The sequence below is a fragment of the Caretta caretta genome, chromosome 7 (assembly GCF_965140235.1).
Source record: "Caretta caretta isolate rCarCar2 chromosome 7, rCarCar1.hap1, whole genome shotgun sequence".
NCBI classification, from domain to species: domain Eukaryota; kingdom Metazoa; phylum Chordata; order Testudines; family Cheloniidae; genus Caretta; species Caretta caretta.
In genome coordinates, this window is record NC_134212.1 from 37,792,895 (window position 1) to 37,811,649 (window position 18,755).

Sequence of the window (18,755 nt, forward strand, 5' to 3'; positions counted from 1 at the left end):
AATGACTTGCATTTGGAGTGTGGATGCTTCGGTCAAAAAAATCAATGATGAAGCCCACTTATAGAATCTGTTATAGAGGCTGGTTGTTTTTTTCAGGATGTTAAGCATGTTGATGTCCTGCAAATTCATAACATCTCTTTGCCAGGCTGTGTATGAGGCTATGTTCACAATTTGACAGAATTTTGTTCTGTCAGTAGGTGACTCGTTTTGATTATAGTTTCTTCCCAACAGCATGCTATGGGATTCCTTTGCTTGGGATCCAGTCAATACTGTACTCAATAGAGATAAGGCAACAGATATATCCAAGCAGGGTTGGAGTTCTGATCTATGTCAACTCTAAGTCTATGGTACTTAGAAGCAAAAGAAAGCCAGGCTACATTTAATTGTGTGGGAGGGGAGAGCAATAAGGTTGGCTCTCAAGGCCTTTCTTCCTTCTATCAAGATGGAATAAGGCCAGATTTTTTCACAATATGACCATGCATTATCTAAACTGATGGGCAACTTCATTCCAGTCTTCTCTGACAAGATTTGATTTTTCTATAGGGATATTGGATAAAGACTGAAACCCTTCTGATACATCAGGCAGGGCTAACAATTTTTTTTAGCAGATTGTCAGTTGGAAAGGTTATGATTGACATAACGATGCCCCATTTATTTGATCCATTGTTCTGTCTGGGGTAGACCGCAAGCGAACTTGTTTGTGACCAGGCAGAACAGAAAGTGTAAAATCTCTTAGATTTGGATCCTGCCTTTATTGTACATTGTGGGGGAAAGGACTGTTATATGCCTTGCTTCCCAAAAGTCTTGGTAAAGAGATGTCAAGATGTTTAAAAACACGGAAGTTCACCTAAAAGGAAATTTGCCATAAGGAATATAACTACTAAATAGCATTCTTTTGTGCATAACATATTGATTACTTTTATACACGCAATTCTATAACTGTTTAAAAAAGAGAAAAGAAAAGTCCAAGGTGAAGTGATTGGTGCTTTACATTAGGAGTCTAAAACTTCAATGAAGGAAGTCAATGTCAAAACTCCCAAGCACCTTATTGGAAACAAGATGGTGCTCTGAATCTTGCAAGGATACACTTAAATTTGAGGATTAAATAGCTAGGTAAAGAGCTCACTAAATGTCTACAAAATATCCATAATTGTAACAGCACAAATCCACAGACTTTCTGAAGTATAGTGTTAAGTTCAATATTTGGTTTGGAGCAGTTTTATAAAAAGTTTTCATTCATGATTTTACAGTTAATTTTTGCCAGATCCTTAGGTATTCATCCAAGCCACTTGACAGAGCTGGTACCACAAGGGGGTGTATGAGTGTGTGTACACACATTTTAATCATTTAACTTGTGTTTTAGGCTCGGAAGACATTTCTAAAGCTTGCCTTCTGTGACATATGCCAGAAGTTCCTGCTAAATGGGTTCCGGTGTCAGACGTGTGGCTACAAATTCCATGAACACTGCAGCACTAAAGTCCCAACCATGTGTGTGGACTGGAGCAATATCAGGCAACTCTTGTAAGAGCTTTTAATTACTAATACTAACAGTCTCTGTGACTGAAGAATCTCAGACTCAGTCTTAATATCAGTGAGAGTTATGAATTGTTGAGCAGTGTAATATGTAAAAAGATTTGTGTATTGACGTGATGAAATAACCATCAGTATCTGCTCCCAGCCAGTTTATGCAATAGGACTATTGCCATGAAATATATTAGGCTCTTTTTGTAAAATATTCTGGGACAAGCAGACCCAGACATGGCAAATGTCCAGCTAATTTCTGTAATGTCACCTCAAAGTTCATTCAACATGGAAGTATGCAAGAGTTCCTTGTACAACTCATTTTTGTCTCAGGCCTGGTTTACACTGGGGGTGGGGGATTGATCTAAAATACGTTGACTTCAGCTACGCCATTCTCGTAGCTGAAGTTGCTTATCTTAGATCGACTTAGAATCACTTACTTCGCTTCCTTGCGGCACGGGATCGACGGCTGCTCCCCCATCGACTCTGCTTCCTCCTCTCACCCTGGTGGAGTTCCAGAGTCGACAGCAGAGTAATCGGGGATCGATTTATCGCGTCTACACTGTACACGATAAATCAATCCCCGATAGATTGATTACTACCCGCTGATCCGGCGGGTAGTGTAGACTTGGCCTCAGGGAAGAATTAACCCTTTTGACATAGAGTACTATTGGTATTTTGGGGCTTTTGAAAATTTTACCCCAGATCCCATAGTCCTTTTGAAACTCAATGAAATTTAGGTTTCTAAGGCCATGTCTACTGTAGTCCTTATGTCAGCAAAACTTTTGTCGCTCAGGGGCGTGGTTTCATTGAGCTGGTTTTATTATGTCGACGGGAGAGCTCTATCCCACTGGCATAACGCAGTTACACAAGCACTCTTATAGAGCGGCACAGCTGTATTTGGTACAGCTGTGCTGCTGTAAACTTTTAAGTGTAGATATGGCCTAAGTCACTAAGGGGTTTTTGAAAATGTTATCCTTGTTTCATATTAGGAAGCTGCGTAACTAAGTGTAACTAAGTCAAATTTAATTATAAATAAAATAAATTTAATTATACTGCTGCAGAATCCTAATGCAGATGCAATTAAACCTATTTAAATGAATAAAATGGTTCAAGTACATCTACATTAGTAGTTTATATTATTTTAACTAAATTTAGTTGTGTAGGTACGCACTTTCTAATGTAGACCAGCCCAAATAGTGTAGGATAAATTGTAGGATTCAGAGCTAACTTCTAAACCTTCCTTTGCACTAGCAGTTTGGTGTTGAATGTCATGCTAGGAAAGGCTAATACCCAAAGTTGAATTTAGAAGTAACACTTGAAAAAAGTCATTAGGTCTGTAAGGGTTTATTTGTCATAGAGCACACCATAAGCTTAAAGACAGAGCAGGAAAACAAACTGCATATAAATATGGATAAATCTAATATCTTGCATGATAGAAATCAATCATAACACAAAAATAGGAACCTATAATCATACCCTTTTTTGTAGCATTGATCAGGATGTATTGTAGTACTTACTTAATTCTTTTTGTTGATATTTCAGATTGTTCCCTAATTCAAATATCAGTGACAGTGGTGTCCCTGCACTACCTCCCTTGACAATGCGACGGATGCGTGAGTCTGTCTCCCGGATGCCTGTTAGGTAAACTATTTCCATTACTTTTTGTTTTGGGAAGTATAGTTTTAATAAAATGGAATGATCATGTAATACTGGTGATGGACAGAATGCACTAAAACAATATCACTTCAGTTTTAAGGCTGAAATGCTAATATCTCTTTACATATAGAGATTGTAAATAAGGTGTGTAATATCCCCCTTTTCTACAGTTCCTAGGATTAAGAAACACTTGCACTTGAGATTGCTGGCTTTGAATTTTTAGTCTTGAGGTTTTAAATCAGATCATTAAAGGTGTGGGGATTTTTTTTTAAATATTTGAGGCTATTGTCTTTTAACAATATCAGTATCAAAAAGTAATATGCTGTAGAATATAAGTTCCTTCAGACAGTCTTGTGCCAATAGCCCCATTAGAGCACAACTAGTCATGTAGTACATATGTGAAAATGGATGATTCATTTGTTTTGCATGAGTCATATATAGAAATTTTTAAAACACCATCAGTTTTGATACTACTGCATATTCTTAGTTTAACCCAGTGATTCTCAAACTTTTGTACTGGTGACCCCTTTCACATAGCAAGCCTCTGAGTGTGACCCCCCCCTTATAAATTAAACACACTTTTTAAAATATATTTAACACCATTATAAATGTTGGATGCAAAGCGGGGTCTGGGGTGGGGGCTGACAGCTTATGACCCCCCATGTAATAACCTCATGACCCCCTGAGGGGTCCTGACCCCCTGTTTGAGAACCCCTGGTTTAACCTAAGTAGAGGGGTTTAAAAAGGAAACAAAGTGTATAATAGGTTAAAGAAAACATACTACTCTTGAAATTCTGAAAATTAAAGAAAATTTGTGTGGATTTAGATGCTAAATGCATATTGTTCTCCTTCCATGCAGCATGTCCTCTGACCCTTACTTCAGGCTTGGGTCCCTTTCCCTGCAGTATTGGAGGCTGATGAGGTTAGGCCAGGCCAGAAGTGTATGCCCCTCAGCTTCCTCCTGACAAGACTGTCTTTTCAGGAGTGGTGCAAGCCCATTTCTGTGATCCCAGCATGTTAACTTGAAACATTGTCTTTTGGGGGATCTGCAGTAGTAACTCATTCCTTCTTGATCTCCTATCCCACTTGCAACCCGGGTAATAGCGAATGAATTAGGGATGCATCCTTGTCATCTTTTGTAAATAGTTAGTTACTTCAATCTGGCTATTTATGTGATTTAAGGTAAACAGGATTTGGTTGGCCTTTAATCCTGATTGGTAATTCTTTGCTTCAGCTGTAATCCAGTACTTGGCCATATGTTAGACAAATTACATTCTTTATTTAACCACTGTTGTTTGATTTCCATAGAACTGTATTGAGCTCCTTTTAGCTGGTATTAGGTTTCATGACTTCCTCGTAAGCTGTTCTGCGTGATCAGTTGAACAGTCCCAGCAATCTACTCCCCCTTCCCAAACTATAATTTTCATAGCAAATAAAAACTATTTTTTAAACTCCTAAAAATTGACGAGGCTTGAAAGAAGGTTCTTGCTTAAATTTCTCAGATCGGAATTAATTCTAACTGAGCTAGTATTTTAACAATTGGTTAAATATTAGTCGGCAGGAGTTGAAATGAGGAGTAACAAATTAAATAATGGCAAAAATACCACAGACTGCTGCTGAACGTGCCAGGCATGTATTGCCAACTGTTAAGATCTTGCTTTAAAACCCTTTGATTTTGTTCCTAAATTAAACTGGGCAAGATCCAACTGGCTAAATAGGATTAGTTCTATTTGCTGACTAAACTTCCTGGATTCTGTGTGTCTTTGTTTTTAGGCAAGATGCTATACAGTAATTTACAGCTAGTATAGAAAGAAAAATGAACTGTGACTTATTTTTCCCCTCTCCTCATGTCAGTTCCCAGCACAGATACTCTACGCCTCATGCCTTCACATTCAACACATCAAATCCTTCCTCTGAGGGCTCCCTGTCCCAAAGACAGAGATCTACATCCACCCCGAATGTCCATATGGTCAGCACTACCATGCCTGTAGACAACAGGATAATTGAGGTAATATGCTGAATAAGAAACTGTGTAGAGCTCATCTAAAACTACTACTGGTTATTTAACCAGTGTTTTAATCATGTTGTTGCTATTTTCTTCTTAACATCTTCCCTTAGTTTGGTAAGTGGTGAAAGCCCAGGGTGAGCAACGTCTGCCTAGAGATTTAAGTATCTTATCTTTCATGCTTGCAGCCTCTCACCTTTGCAAAAACTTTTAACAGGTTTTGTGCTGCTTTACAGAAAATTGTTGGAGCCTAATGTTCAGAAGTTCAACAGATCACTCTTACTGCGCAAGAGCAAGACCAGATTTGCTACACAGATGCTTACTGTTCGGTCCTTTGGAATGTGTTCTTTGCCATTTAAAAAACATAAACTCACAAGCAAATTGATAAATCAATCAGATGGTGGTGCATATCTGCATGTCATTTGCAAAGAATGAATATTAAAGGCAATGCCTCTTGTGCTATGCAGCCCATTAGACCTATACTTAGTATTAAGCACCCTAGAATTAGGTGGTAAGTTTCAGCACAGCTGAGATTCACCCTCCTGCAACTTGCTTTCAGACTTCTATTCTTTTTGTAGATTGGCAGTGCAGTCAAGCCTGAAACAGGTGCTCTAGTTGCTATTAGGTACTATTAATGTTAAAACTCACTGGGGGTCGGGGGAGGGGGGGGGGGCTTGCAGGAAGAGGAGCATGACCTGCACAGTTCCTACCAGCCAGAGCCTTTATTCTAACAGATTTTGGAACTTCTCAGGACACATCCCTAGCTGCAGAGATTGTAAGATACACAGAAAGGCTTGCTGCCTTTGGTTCCTCTCTGGCATGCCTCCAAAAGGGCTCATGAGGGAGCGTATCTTCTGAGCACCTTTGGACTCTACAGCTGGGGAAAGATGCCTGTATGGCAGAGCTTCTGAGCTCTTTTTGGAGCAGAGGCTATGTTCAAGCTGGGCTTTATGGGGCTTCCGTAATAATTGTGTAGTACACAGGGCTTTGACGGATACATTGTCATGTTTGTGTTTCATATACTGTGATGATGAGATGCCAGTCTTTCTCCCTTTCCACCTTTTTAATATCTTAAAGGGTTGTGAATGAAGTAATGTAAATGTGCAGTCTTCCAGAAACAAATAGCTTTTTACATAATCTCTGGAAGGTGTTTCACACAGTAATTGAATGGAAAAGATTGGTTTTTAATAAAGTAGTTTTCAAAAATGTGGGCATTAATATTCTCTCAGTAGTTTAAAACTATACTTAATAGAGAGAAAAATATGACCTGCACAGAGCTAATGAATAAAGCTGCTTTTTCTTTCCTCAAGTTCCTGATTGTTTCTGTTCTTTTATTCATTCATCTTAGCAACTGAAAACTATTATTTTTTACTACTTCCTCTGTTCTTGTTTTTATTTCTCATTGCTTTGTATTAGAACAACAGCTTGAATGCTTCTCCCAGTTCCTGGTGCAGACGATTTTGTTTGAGGGGAAGAGTAGGTATTTTTCTTCGTGCCTTTGCTTTCTTGCAATTTAACAGCATTTGTAAGACTGTAAACCATAGTAATGGCTAAGTGAAATTATTAATCTAAAATTGGTTTAATAAAGATGTTGGTAATGCATGTTTGGTTTAGTTCAGTTCTAATATGTGAGTACTGTAATTGGAGGGGATACCTGGGCAGAGTAGTTTCAGTCATGGGTTAAGTTGATAATTCTACAGAAAGTGAAATTCATCCTTTGTGTAAACCCATTCACTTTAGTAGGCTTACACTAAAGATGCATTGGCCCCACAATGTTTAAAATAATATCTTGTCTCAAACACGTCCTTTAACGTACTGTCTGGCCTTCTCTCTGGGAATTGTTTTGGTGAATTATAGCATGGCCACACCAAGATGATATAGCCAAGTAGAAACCAAGATTAAATAAATAGTGTGCTCATGGAGTCACATAGCTTGAGGCCAGAAGGTACCACTAGATCATCTAGTCTGACCTCCTGTATATCACAGGCCACCAACACCACCCAGCACCCACGCACAAAGTCCAACAACCATAATTAGATCAAAATATTGCAGCCCACAGGAGACTAGACTATTATGTGCCACAGCCAGAGAATAGGAGGGACTCAGGTGCACCAGTACCCAAAGCCCCTGCTGTGGCAGAGAAACGATGTCAGGTGTACCCAGATAATCCTGGCAAGTGAGCCACTTTGCACTACTTGTACTTCACATAAAGATTAGGTGTAAATGACAAATTATAGTACTGGTGTATAATTATATGTATGGGATTACTCAAAAGAGCGCCTATATTATTTCCTTGACTAAAAGGATTCAGCAGAGGTTAATATTTTCCCTTTAGCCCAAACTGAGATAAAATAAAATTATTGAAGTGCAGTAGAAGTGCTTTTTTCCTTAGAAATCAGGTGTATGTGTATGTAAATCTAAAAATGTAACTTTTTAAAATGGCTTTCTTTAAAGTAGGTGAGTTTTTCAACTCATTTGACTGAAATTACACTCCTGGGCAGCTGTACAAAATCCATCACTGGTACTGATTGCAGATTCTTATAAAGTTTTCTGCTTTGTGCCTGGTTGTCTCCATTCTTGAACGGGTAGTGTAATTCAAGAGTGCTTCAAAGAGTTAGATTTCTGCACATTGTAATCTGCTGAAGGTTAGAGCAGAGAAGTACAGCAGAAATGTGTGAATGTTTTGATTCAAAACACAGGTCATAGGTCAAAGTTTGTTACTAGCCATGACCGCATACCTTTCTAACTGAATCTTTAGGAATTATAATTAAGACAACTCTTTAAAAATACGTTGCTTACCTTAATAGAGTTAGCATGGATCATTCATAAGCCTTCGTGTAGGGTACTTGTAGGTTGTTCTGCACTGCCATGAAATCTAAATGTCATCTGTGGATAGTTGGTTGGAAGATTTGAATTGACTTCTATTAATCTTTTTTAATATTTGACATTTTTGTAGTGCATGTTCCTGCTTTGTGTAGTACTTAGCCATTTTGCCTTTCCTGTACTTACTTTTGTATGGGATATGATTTAGTAGAAGGAACAAGTTGGAAAAGTTGCTTCTGCCAGAACTGACCCTGTGCATGATTACAGAATTAAGTGCTTTAAAGTTTGTGTGGCATGAGGTGAGGGGAGGAGAAAGGCCAACTCTGGTGCAGTGTAACAACCTATTTTTAGCTTATTTGTAGAGTTGTGTTTCGGTCAGCGATGTAAATCTTGTGAGAACTTATTTACTTTGGTATTAGAGTACAAATCTCAATCTTTTGCAGTCTCACATGGTACAGTGGGTGTATGTACTTCCGAAGTGTCTACTGGTTTTAAAGTTTGTTCACATTCTAACAATATTCCCCATTATATGTGTAAGGAATCTCTCTCAATGCAGTGCCAAAATAATAATAATTTTCTAAATGCACTCACTTTAGGTAGTAGGCCACGTTATGAATTATGTACCTATCTGAAATTCAGGGGTGCATAACAGTTTCACAAGACAGTACAATGGCTGGGAATATCAAAAACATGTTTAGTATTTTCTTTGACACAAAGTTTCTTATTCAGCAGGAGCCATTGTTTAGCAATATAGTTTAACTTCCCCATGAAAATTATGTAAATTAATTGTGCAAGCTCATGATTAGAGCCAGGTTGAAAAGGGGGCAAACTAGATGTTTTCAGCAAGTAACAGTTGGATTCTTAAATGATTTCTAAAATATCCAAAACATTCTGTTTTGGAAGATACTGGTCAGTAATCTGGTGCCCTGAATCAAAGCTCTTTAGCACCATTTCATGGGTGATCTACGTTTTCTGATATCTGATTTCCAGACCCCTTTCCTCCCTCCACACTCTGTGTTTGACATCTTACTGAAATGTTGGGGTTTTTTTTTGTTTCTTTTAATTTTATTTTCTCTCCCGTTTTAGGATGCAATTCGAAGTCACAGTGAGTCAGGTAAGATTTCTATACATAAAATAATTATAATTCTTTCTTTTACTCAACATTTATTTTCTCTTGTTCATATTTCCTGCTTTGTTTTTGTGTATTAAGCTTCACCATCAGCTTTGTCTGGAAGTCCCAACAATATAAGCCCAACTGGCTGGTCTCAACCGAAAACCCCAGTGCCAGCCCAAAGAGAGAGAGCTCCTGGATCCAACACACAAGAAAAAAACAAAATTGTAAGTACTGTAGTATTTGTTTTCAGACTAATCCTGAAGGAGAAAAAGAGGGACTTTGTGACAAAATTCCAGTTTTTGAAGGCCATAACTGGTGATTAAACTATTGGGAATGTTCTGTTTAGTTTGTGTTGAAATGAGATGACCTTGTACTTTAAATTCCTATAACAAATCACTGTGTGTAACTTCAAGTTCATGTCCCATGTTATAATGTTTGTAGTACTGATTCAAGCATTATCATCTGAGTTTTTTTTAAAGGTCCATATATTTTTTGAAAGATACTAGATTTTTAAAATTATTGTTTGTCTTCATTTGAAACTTCCTTTGGCTTTCATTGAAAAATGATGTTGACAGTGTCTGTTCAATTTAGTGGTAAGTAGTTAAATGAAATTTGTTATGAAAATTGAATTTAACAAAATGCAAGTGTTCTTTTAACATCTTGGTCTAGTAGTTTAGGCCTGTAAGTCTAAGGCTATGTCTACACTACAGTCCTTAGAGCGGCACAGCTGTACCACTGCAACTGCGCTGCTATGAGGTCTCCTTTATAGTCGCTCTATGCCAATGGGAGAGAGCTTTCCTGCCAGCATAATTAAGCCATTCTCAATGAGCAACATTAACTGTGTTGGCAGGAGTGCCTCTCCTGCTGACCTAGTGCTGTCCACACTGGTGCTTTTGTTGGTGAAACTTACGTCAGTTGGGTGTCAAGAATGATGATGTTCTCATGCACTGCTCTTGGGGAGCTCTCTTGCCCTTTCTTCATTAGGCTCTGTAAGAGAGTATTTCCTAGTAATATATGTATCCTGCTTTAATGTAAGTCTTGCTCATAAACTAAGCTATGCGCTTACATGATGGTCATGGTGCAAATATATTACTTTAAATTATTCACCAAGTGTAGTGCTCACGTGTCATTAACAAGTCAGAGCTGCTGTGTTCATTTTTAAGGAAAAAAAGATTTGGAATCAGGAATGCATTTTTCATTCTGTTACACGCTTTCAGATGCATGAAATAGGATTAAGTCACTTTGTAGCATCCTTTTAAATGTAAGGGGATGTCAGTCCGGTGTGAAAGGTGATTCACCATAGAGCCGATATTTTTAACATGAAAGGGCAATTTGAATTATTTTAAATTAGGAGGTAGAGTGATCTTGTAGTTGTTGGTCCTGGTCTGGGACTTGGGAGATCTGGGTTCAGTTCCTGGCTCTGCCACAGATTTCCTTTGTAACCGTGGACAAGTCCCTTTGTCTTCCTCTTTCGTACCTCAGTGTTGCTGAGGATTAATTAATGCTTGTGAGGTACTCAAATACTGCCGTGAAGGTCTTGTCTAGATGTATGTATTTTGTACACTTCCCCAAACTTCCTAATCAATGCTTTTCTACTTGTGCTGTTTGTGGTCTTTGGGTAGTAGGCCACTTTTCCTTAACAGTTGCTGGAGACACTGTCCATACCTTAAATATCTTTTAAAAATAAAAAAATCATGTGGTATAATTTCAGATTGTCCAGTTACATATTTCATGTGAACAGGAACAGATTGCGGTAAAGCAGATAACTAGATATGTATTTTTGTCAGTAACTTCAGCAAAATATTGACCAGTGGATGGTATGCACCTAAATTACTTAGATGCTTTGGAAAATAAGTCCCATTGAAATGGAACTTGTGCTCCGAAGTCACTTAGGGGCTTCTAAAAATGCCAGACTAGTATCTTGTCAGTTACCATGGGCAATGGGTAGGGCCCTGCCAAATTCACGGCTGTGACCATGAAAAATGCTTCACGGACCATGAAATCTAGTCCTTTTTTTTGTGTACTTTTACTCTATGCTATATAAATTTCATGGGGAGACCAGTGTTTCTCAAAATGGGGCTTCCTAGCCAAAAGAGGGTTGGGGGTGGGGTTGCAAGGTTATTGTAGTGGGGTCGTGGTATTGCCACCCTTACTTCTGCACTGCCTTCAGAGCTGGGCAGCCAGAGAACGGCAGCAGCTGGCCAGGTGCCCAGCTCTGAAGGCAGCGCCCCATGAGCAGCAGCACAGAAGTAAGGGTGGCAATATCATACCATGCCACCCTTTCTGCTGCGCTCCTGCCTTCAGAGTTGGGTCAGGAGTCCATCAGTTACCACACTGAAATTTCAGATTTAAATATCTGAAATCATGAAATTTACGATTTTTAAAATCCTATGACCATGAAATTGACCAAAATGAACCATGATTTTGATAGGGCCCTAGCAATGGGTGCCTTTTGAAATGCATTTAATAAACATTTACATTTTATTCAGGAGCATTTTTAACCAGTAGCTGCTCTTATAATTTTTAAGAAGTTGATAGGGTCTGTAAACATTACATTAATTTAAAAAAAATTTCTTTACTCAGTTGTCTTTGAAGATCTAATATCACAGTTCTGCTGTTCCCTTGCAACAGTTGATAACATAAGGAGCCAAAATCATCCAGGTAAATGTTGTCTACCTGTTTTTGGTTTTGAGGTTATCAACTGTTGTAAGAGGAACATTGAATCCTGAAATGGGTCCTGGAAAGAAAATGGAGGAACAAACTGGTATGTGTTAGAATACAAGATAACATATTAGCAATTGTCTTTGCATTTAGCAAAGATCACCCAGAGTGTTGCAGTTCTGCAGTTCATCTTTTTAAGACTATATGAGTCAAGTTGAGTGTATTTTTAGGTACAGTCCTTGAAACATATTGTCCAGGCAGCTAGCCATGTTAATACTTAAAAGAGCTGTCCCAATGGTTGACATGCTTGTACCTTAAATATGTATTTGTGTTCCAGAGGCCTCGTGGACAGAGAGATTCAAGTTATTATTGGGAAATAGAAGCAAGTGAAGTTATGCTCTCAACCAGAATAGGGTCAGGGTCTTTTGGGACTGTTTACAAAGGCAAATGGCATGGTAAGTACTAAACACTTAGTTTTGTATTTTTTTAAAATGTTGATACTATGAAATGGCAGCTATCCAGAAAAAGATAAACTCTGTAATAATACTCTGCACTTTTAGTACTTTTGGTCTGTAGATGTGCACAAAATATTAATTTTCTTGTTTAGTAACTGGTGAAACTGAGGCACAGTAAAGTCATGACTTTTCCATGGTAATGTAGCAAGTCCATGGCAGAACTGGGAATAGAATCCAAATCTCTCAACTCCATCGTATGTTTAATATGCTAAAACAGACTTGCCTTATTTTCTTCAATCTAATATGCTATACAATAGCTTTATTCCTGAAAAGGATATTTAGTTGCTAGCAATGGAGTTTGTATAAAGAAATTCCATATCCTGCCGCTAAAGATACTAACATAAATGAATTTTGACCTACTGAATTTTAATTAGCTTAGTCATCTTGGTGATCTCAGAGAAAGGAAACAAGCATGTATGACATCTGCAATGGAATTTGGATATGGATGGGAAAATATCTGTTTACATGAGTTTTACTATAAGGTGCATAAAAATTGTTACAGTACTTGTAATTGCCAAGTCAATTTAGGCCTCAAATGTAGGGCTTGTGGGTTTTTGTTTTTTTTAAAAAAGCCTAAGATCAATAACAATTTTTCCATAGTTAAAAAAACAAAATTAGATTCAAAATATTTTAAAGGAAAAATATTCCCTGTATATTTTACAGCTCAAATGTTGTATCATCGTCAATGAGGATTGGACAGTTAAACTGAATAGGAATTGGTTATAAATAATTAAACTGATTGATTTTCGTTGTCCAAGTCAAGTGAAATATAGAAACAAACCATTATAACTGGAGAAAGTCAATTTTTAAAATATCCTTCAATGTAAAATTTTATTAAGAATCTTTTTTGTTTTTTACCTGACATATGCCCTTTACTGAGTCACTTTTTGGACCAGATTTTCAGGAAGTTTGGTTTTGTGATTGCACACCTTAAATATATACGTTGTGTGTGCACAGTATGGGTAAAGTTGTACATGCAGTCAATTATATAACAATAAATGGTTATTTGTATGCTTGTCAACTAATAGGGTCTCACATTTGTGCTAGCTGCATGAGGAAATTTGCCCCATTTTTAATAGATCTCTTCAACCATACTGAATAGTAACAAAATGACTTTTTTCTCTTCAGTTATATATAAGTAAAAGTTAAATCTAGTGAGATACAACAGAAGTCATGACGTAGGATCCAGTTTGGTTCTAACTTACAATGTTTTTCTGTGAAGTCAAAATCAGCCTTGTTTACTTTACTTAGGTCTGATTTAGGGTGTGTCACTGACTTTGTTAAACAGCAGCTTTCTGGGAGAGCATGTTCTGGCACACATGCTTTTTAATGCAGTTAAATACTGTGGTCTTAAATCATTTAGATGGGTTATTTTCCTTTGAATCTTTTTCTGTGTAGGTTTGAGGAAACAGCAAGCTCATGCTTCAGTTAATGAAGTCACGGGCCTCTCTGTGTCAAACTGTTTTGATAATATAATCATTGCACTAAAAGCTTCCAAGCAGGAGCTAAATAAAAGGAGACAAAATGGGCAGATTGCTGTAACCTAAATAGTGTTTCCAGACCAAGCTAGAGGCACCATAAGCATTGCTGATTTGTTCAAGAATAGGGGTGTGACGATTTGAGGAATCTGTACAATTTATGAATTCTGGTTTATGAAGTTGTTTATAAAATTGCTGCATCGGGGAGTGCCTCTATGTGGCTGTGGAATCCACCACTTGCTGACATGGGCTGAAGCATGCACTTACCAGACAAAGGACTATGGAGAGTCAATAAACTTAAATATCTTTACTCTGATCGAACAGTTGGCATACTATGGAGATTAGCTGGAGCTGGGAGAAGATACTCCAACTTGTGTTTAGGCATCTGGTGAAGTGAAGAGTGAGGAAGAAAAATTAGCAACAGAACAAAGAAACTGGTTGGGGAAGGGTAGGAGGACATCTACGTTTGAGAGACTCACTGAGACTGGAACTGGAAGCTTTGGACAGGTGAGGGGAAAAGAGAGGCATACTTTCATAGCAGGGTTTCCCTGTTTAGCTATGGAGCAGACAAGCTCAGAGAAAACTAGCTGAGCCAAAAGACTCCATGGGTTCAGAATAAAAATTGTGAGCTGCTGGGGAAGTATCCTTGGCACCCCAAAGGACTGCCCAAGCCTAAAGAACTCTCCAGAGTGGTGAGGAAACAGAGGCGGGAGAAGTGTGTGTTTCATCTAGTTTTGTGTTACCTTATGCTGTTAAGCAAAGAATGATGGTGTGATAGATAGGCCTGGAACGAGATTCTGGCTTTAACTTTGCATGGGCCCTAAAGAGGTAAACTGTAAATCAAGAGTGTCCACACAGCTCAAGTTCTGACAGAGCGTGTGTTTAAGCTACAGTGCATTCTGAGTGGTTAGCACTGGTCCTATGAGCAAGGCAATTGGACGATGGGTATTTTGACTCTCGGAAGATGGTGCTATAACAGAGGATCTGCATCTTGAGAGTGTTCATAGAGACTCCAAGCCAGGATGGTGCCTGGACTGTGTTCAGATTCTGGAGGCTTAAAGCACCAAGGGCCCAACAATCTGCCGAGTGTCCAACTGGGGTCAATTGACTAGATCTGTAGTAAGAGGCTTGCTGATCAATGGACCATTGAAGAGCACAAGTGTGAGGGCTATGTTGAGAGATTCTCTGAAAAAAATGTCCGAGGCTTATTTAACTCTTCATGCTTTGCCTTCAAGGAAAAAGGTGAAATCAGTAGATATTTTCAAGTATATATGATCACTTGCAGTGTTTTATTATAGTTCTCTTAAGGTAATCTTACAGCGAGGAATGCATGCTTAACTGGATGGATATCCTGTGTTTTTCCAGAATGTTCTGATGAAAGGTTTAAGTATTAGTTTTGATATTAGCACCACTTCTGTTACAGACTGTCAGAGTCCATTTGGATCCTGTCGTGTCCTGCTAACATGCCTCTAGCTTTAAAAGGAAGAAAGAGAGCAAAGGTTGCTTAAAGTGAGTTGGAAAACTGCCTATCACATTTCCTCCTTGGCCCTGATGATGGCATTTTGACAAAAAATGGTCAGTTCTAGACTTAGGTGTCTCTGTGAGGTTGGTGGGAGGTGAGAAGAGGACTATCTAGAGTATGTTACTTAGCAGGAGCAAGCACTCTTGTGTATTTTTCTGTGGAGAAACCTGCCTTAGGGTCAATGTTTGCCTTCACTGGTGGATGCCACATCAGCTACTAGTGCTATTAGACTTAAAAAGACAGGGTGCCTGTTGCTTTAACTTTTTTGTGTCTTTTTATAAAATACAAGTGGGAAATGTCTATTAATTGATGGAACAATTCCATATTCTAAAAAGTCATATTGAGAATAATTTTAATTTGTTTGGCTTTATATAATCAGTGGTTACTGCATCTTTGCCTGGTTGTGTTATATCTGGTAACAGCCCACCATAAATCCTTTTTAAATAAAATAATTTCAGTTCAGTATTGTTAACTGCTGGCCTCATAACATACATCAACAGCAGTTACAGCAGGATCCGGTCAGTTAATAGCCTGTTGTGTACTGTGTAGAATTTTGGTGTTTCGGAGAAAAATATACATCTGTAAGTTACAGAACAAACTGCAAACTAAAAATACGAAAATGGCTCTCAGCTGAATGTTTCTAGGGAGTGTAATGGGAAAGGTATATGGCACTTACTGAAGTTACAATGAATCTGACAAAGAAAATAGGATAACACATTCTACCATCAGTGTTCAGAGTAGCGGCCATGTTAGTCTGTATTCACAAAAAGAAAAGGAGTAATTGTGGCACCTTAGAAACTAACAAATTTATTTGAGCATAAGCTTTTGTGAGCTACAGCTCACTTCATCGGATGCATTCAGTGAAAAATACAGTGGGGAGATTTATATACATAGAGAACATGAAACAATGGGTGTTACCATACACACTGTAAGGAGAGTGATCACTTAAGGTGAACTATTACCAGCGGTGGTGGGGAGGGGAAAGGAAACTTTTGTAGTGATAATCAAGGTGAGCCATTTCCAGCAGTTGACAAGAACGTCTGAGGAACGGGGGGGGGGGGGGGGGGATATAAACATGGGGAAATAGTTTTACTTTGTGTAATGACCCATCCACTCCCAGTCTTCATTCAAACCTGAGTTAATTGTATCCAGTTTGCAAATTAATTCCAATTCAGCAGTCTCTCTTTGGAGTCTGTTTTTGAAGTTTTTTTGTTGAAGAATTGCCACTTTTAGGTCTGTAATCAAGTGACCACAGAGAGTGAAGTGTCCTCCAACTGATTTTTGAATGTTAGAATTCTTGACGTCTGATTTGTGTCCATTTATTCTTTTACGTAGAGACTGTCCAGTTTGACCAATGTACATGGCAGAGGGGCATTGCTGGCACATGATGGCATATATCACATTGGTAGATGTGCAGGTGAACGAGCCTCTGATAGTGTGGCTGATATGATTAGGCCCTATGATGGTGTCCCCCGAATAGATATGTGGACACAGTTGGCAACGGGCTTTGTTGCAAGGATAGGTTCCTGGGTTAGTGCTTCTGTTGTGTGGTTTTGGTGAGTATTTGCTTCAGGTTGCGGGGCTGTCTGTAAGCAAGGACTGGCCTGTCTCCCAAGATCTATGAGAGTAATGGGTCGTCCTTCAGGATAGGTTGTAGATCCTTGATGATGCGTTGGAGAGGTTTTAGTTGGGGGCTGAAGGTGATGGCTAGTGGTGTTCTGTTATTTTCTTTATTAGGTCTGTCCTGTAGTAGACGACTTCTGGGTACTCTTCTGGCTCCGTCAGTCTGTTTGTTCACTTCAGCAGGTGAGTACTGTAGTTGTAAGAATGCTTGATAGAGATCTTGTAGGTGTTTCTCTCTGTCTGAGGGGTTGGAGCAAATGTGGTTGTATTGTAGAGCTTGGCTGTCGACAATGGATCGTGTGGTGTGGTCTGGATGAAAGCTGGAGGCATGTAGGTAAGTATAGCGGTCAGTAGGTTTCCAGTATAGGGTGGTGTTTATGTGACCATCGCTTATTAGCACCGTAGTGTCCAGGAAATGGATCTCTTGTGTGGACTGGTCCAGGCTGAGGTTGATGGTGGGATGGAAATTGTTGAAATCATGGTGGAATTCCTCAAGGGCTTCTTTTCCATGGGTCCAGATGATGATGATGATGTCATCAATGTAGCGCAAGTAGAGTAGGGATATTAGGGGATGAGAGCTGAGAAAGCATTGTTCTAAGTCAGCCATAAGTGTTGGCATATTGTGGGGCCATGCAGGTACCCATAGCAGTGCTGCTGATTTGAAGATATACCTTGTTCCCAAATGTGAAATAGTTATGGGTGAGGACAAAGTTCAGCCACCAGGTTTGCCGTGACATTGTCAGGGATACTGTTCCTGACGGCTTGTAGTCCATCTTTGTGTGGAATGTTGTTGTAGAGGGCTTCTACATCCATAGTGGCCAGGATGGTGTTATCAGGAAGATCACCGATGGATTGTAGTTTCCTCAGGAAGTCAGTGGTGTCTCGAAGGTAGCTGGGAGTGCTGGTAGCGTAGGGCCTGAGGAGGGAGTCTACACAGCCAGACAATCCTGCTGTCAGGGTGCCAATGTCTGAGATGATGGGGCATCCAGGATTTCCAGGTTTATGGATCTTGGGTAGCAGATAGAATACCCCAGGTCGGGGTTCCAGGGGTGTGTCTGTGCGGATTTGTTCTTGTGCTTTTTCAGGGAGTTTCTTGAGCAAATGGTGTAGTTTCTTTTGGTAACCCTCAGAGGGTAATAACTAAATTTTATAGTCTCTAAGGTGCCACAAGTACTCCTTTTCTTACCATCAGAGTGTTTTCTGAATCAGATTCCAAATGAATGGCAAACAGAAATTAAAGGGATGTCTGCAGTGATTAAAATGAGTACATTGGAAGATAACTGCAGTCTAGTCTCAGTGAGTCCACTAGTATTTTTAAGCTCGTTATAGTTAATGATGGGGAAAAAATTAGGATGTTTTAGTTCAAGTGCTTGTTCACGTCAGTTCCAATCAGGTGTGCACGCGTCACATTCACGGTCGTCGGAAAGTTTTCCTTTAGCAGCTCCTGTTGGGTTGGCTGTGGAGCCCCTGGAGTGGCACCTTCATGGCATTCGATATATGATCCTGCCAACCCGACTCCCCTTCAGTTCCTTCTTACCATCTGTGACGGTCGTTGGAACAGTGCTCACTGGCTCAGCAAGTGCTCCCTTAATGTTCTTCTGTTAGTCATTAGAGTTTCTAGTTCGTGTTGTAGTTAATTTAGTATAGATAGTTTAGATCAGAGGTGGACAAACTAAGGCCTGCGGGACTGTTCTGCCTGGCCTTTGAGCTCCTGGCCAGGGAGGCTTGACCCCGGCCCCTCCCCTGCTGTCCCCCTCCCACACAGCCTCAGCTCTCTCTGTCGCCAGCGCTCTGGGCGTCATGGCATTGTGGCTGCTAGTCCTGGCACTCTGAG

General features: G+C 39.3%; 1 protein-coding gene across 13 annotated transcripts in view; it reads left to right on the forward strand.

Moving 5' to 3' along the window:
* RAF1 (Raf-1 proto-oncogene, serine/threonine kinase) overlaps positions 1 to 18,755 on the forward strand; it is a 98,226-nt gene that overhangs the window by 39,215 nt on the left and 40,256 nt on the right. For 11 of the 13 annotated variants that reach the window (XM_075130553.1, XM_048859139.2, XM_048859137.2 and 8 more), the window contains 7 exons: positions 1,364 to 1,521; positions 3,067 to 3,165; positions 5,035 to 5,188; positions 6,602 to 6,661; positions 9,095 to 9,122; positions 9,219 to 9,346; positions 12,121 to 12,238. In XM_075130553.1, the coding sequence (XP_074986654.1) occupies positions 1,364 to 1,521; positions 3,067 to 3,165; positions 5,035 to 5,188; positions 6,602 to 6,661; positions 9,095 to 9,122; positions 9,219 to 9,346; positions 12,121 to 12,238 (745 nt within the window). The remainder of the gene's footprint in view (positions 1 to 1,363; positions 1,522 to 3,066; positions 3,166 to 5,034; positions 5,189 to 6,601; positions 6,662 to 9,094; positions 9,123 to 9,218; positions 9,347 to 12,120; positions 12,239 to 18,755) is intronic. The other 2 variants (XM_075130554.1, XM_075130556.1) reach the window with 1 other exon arrangement.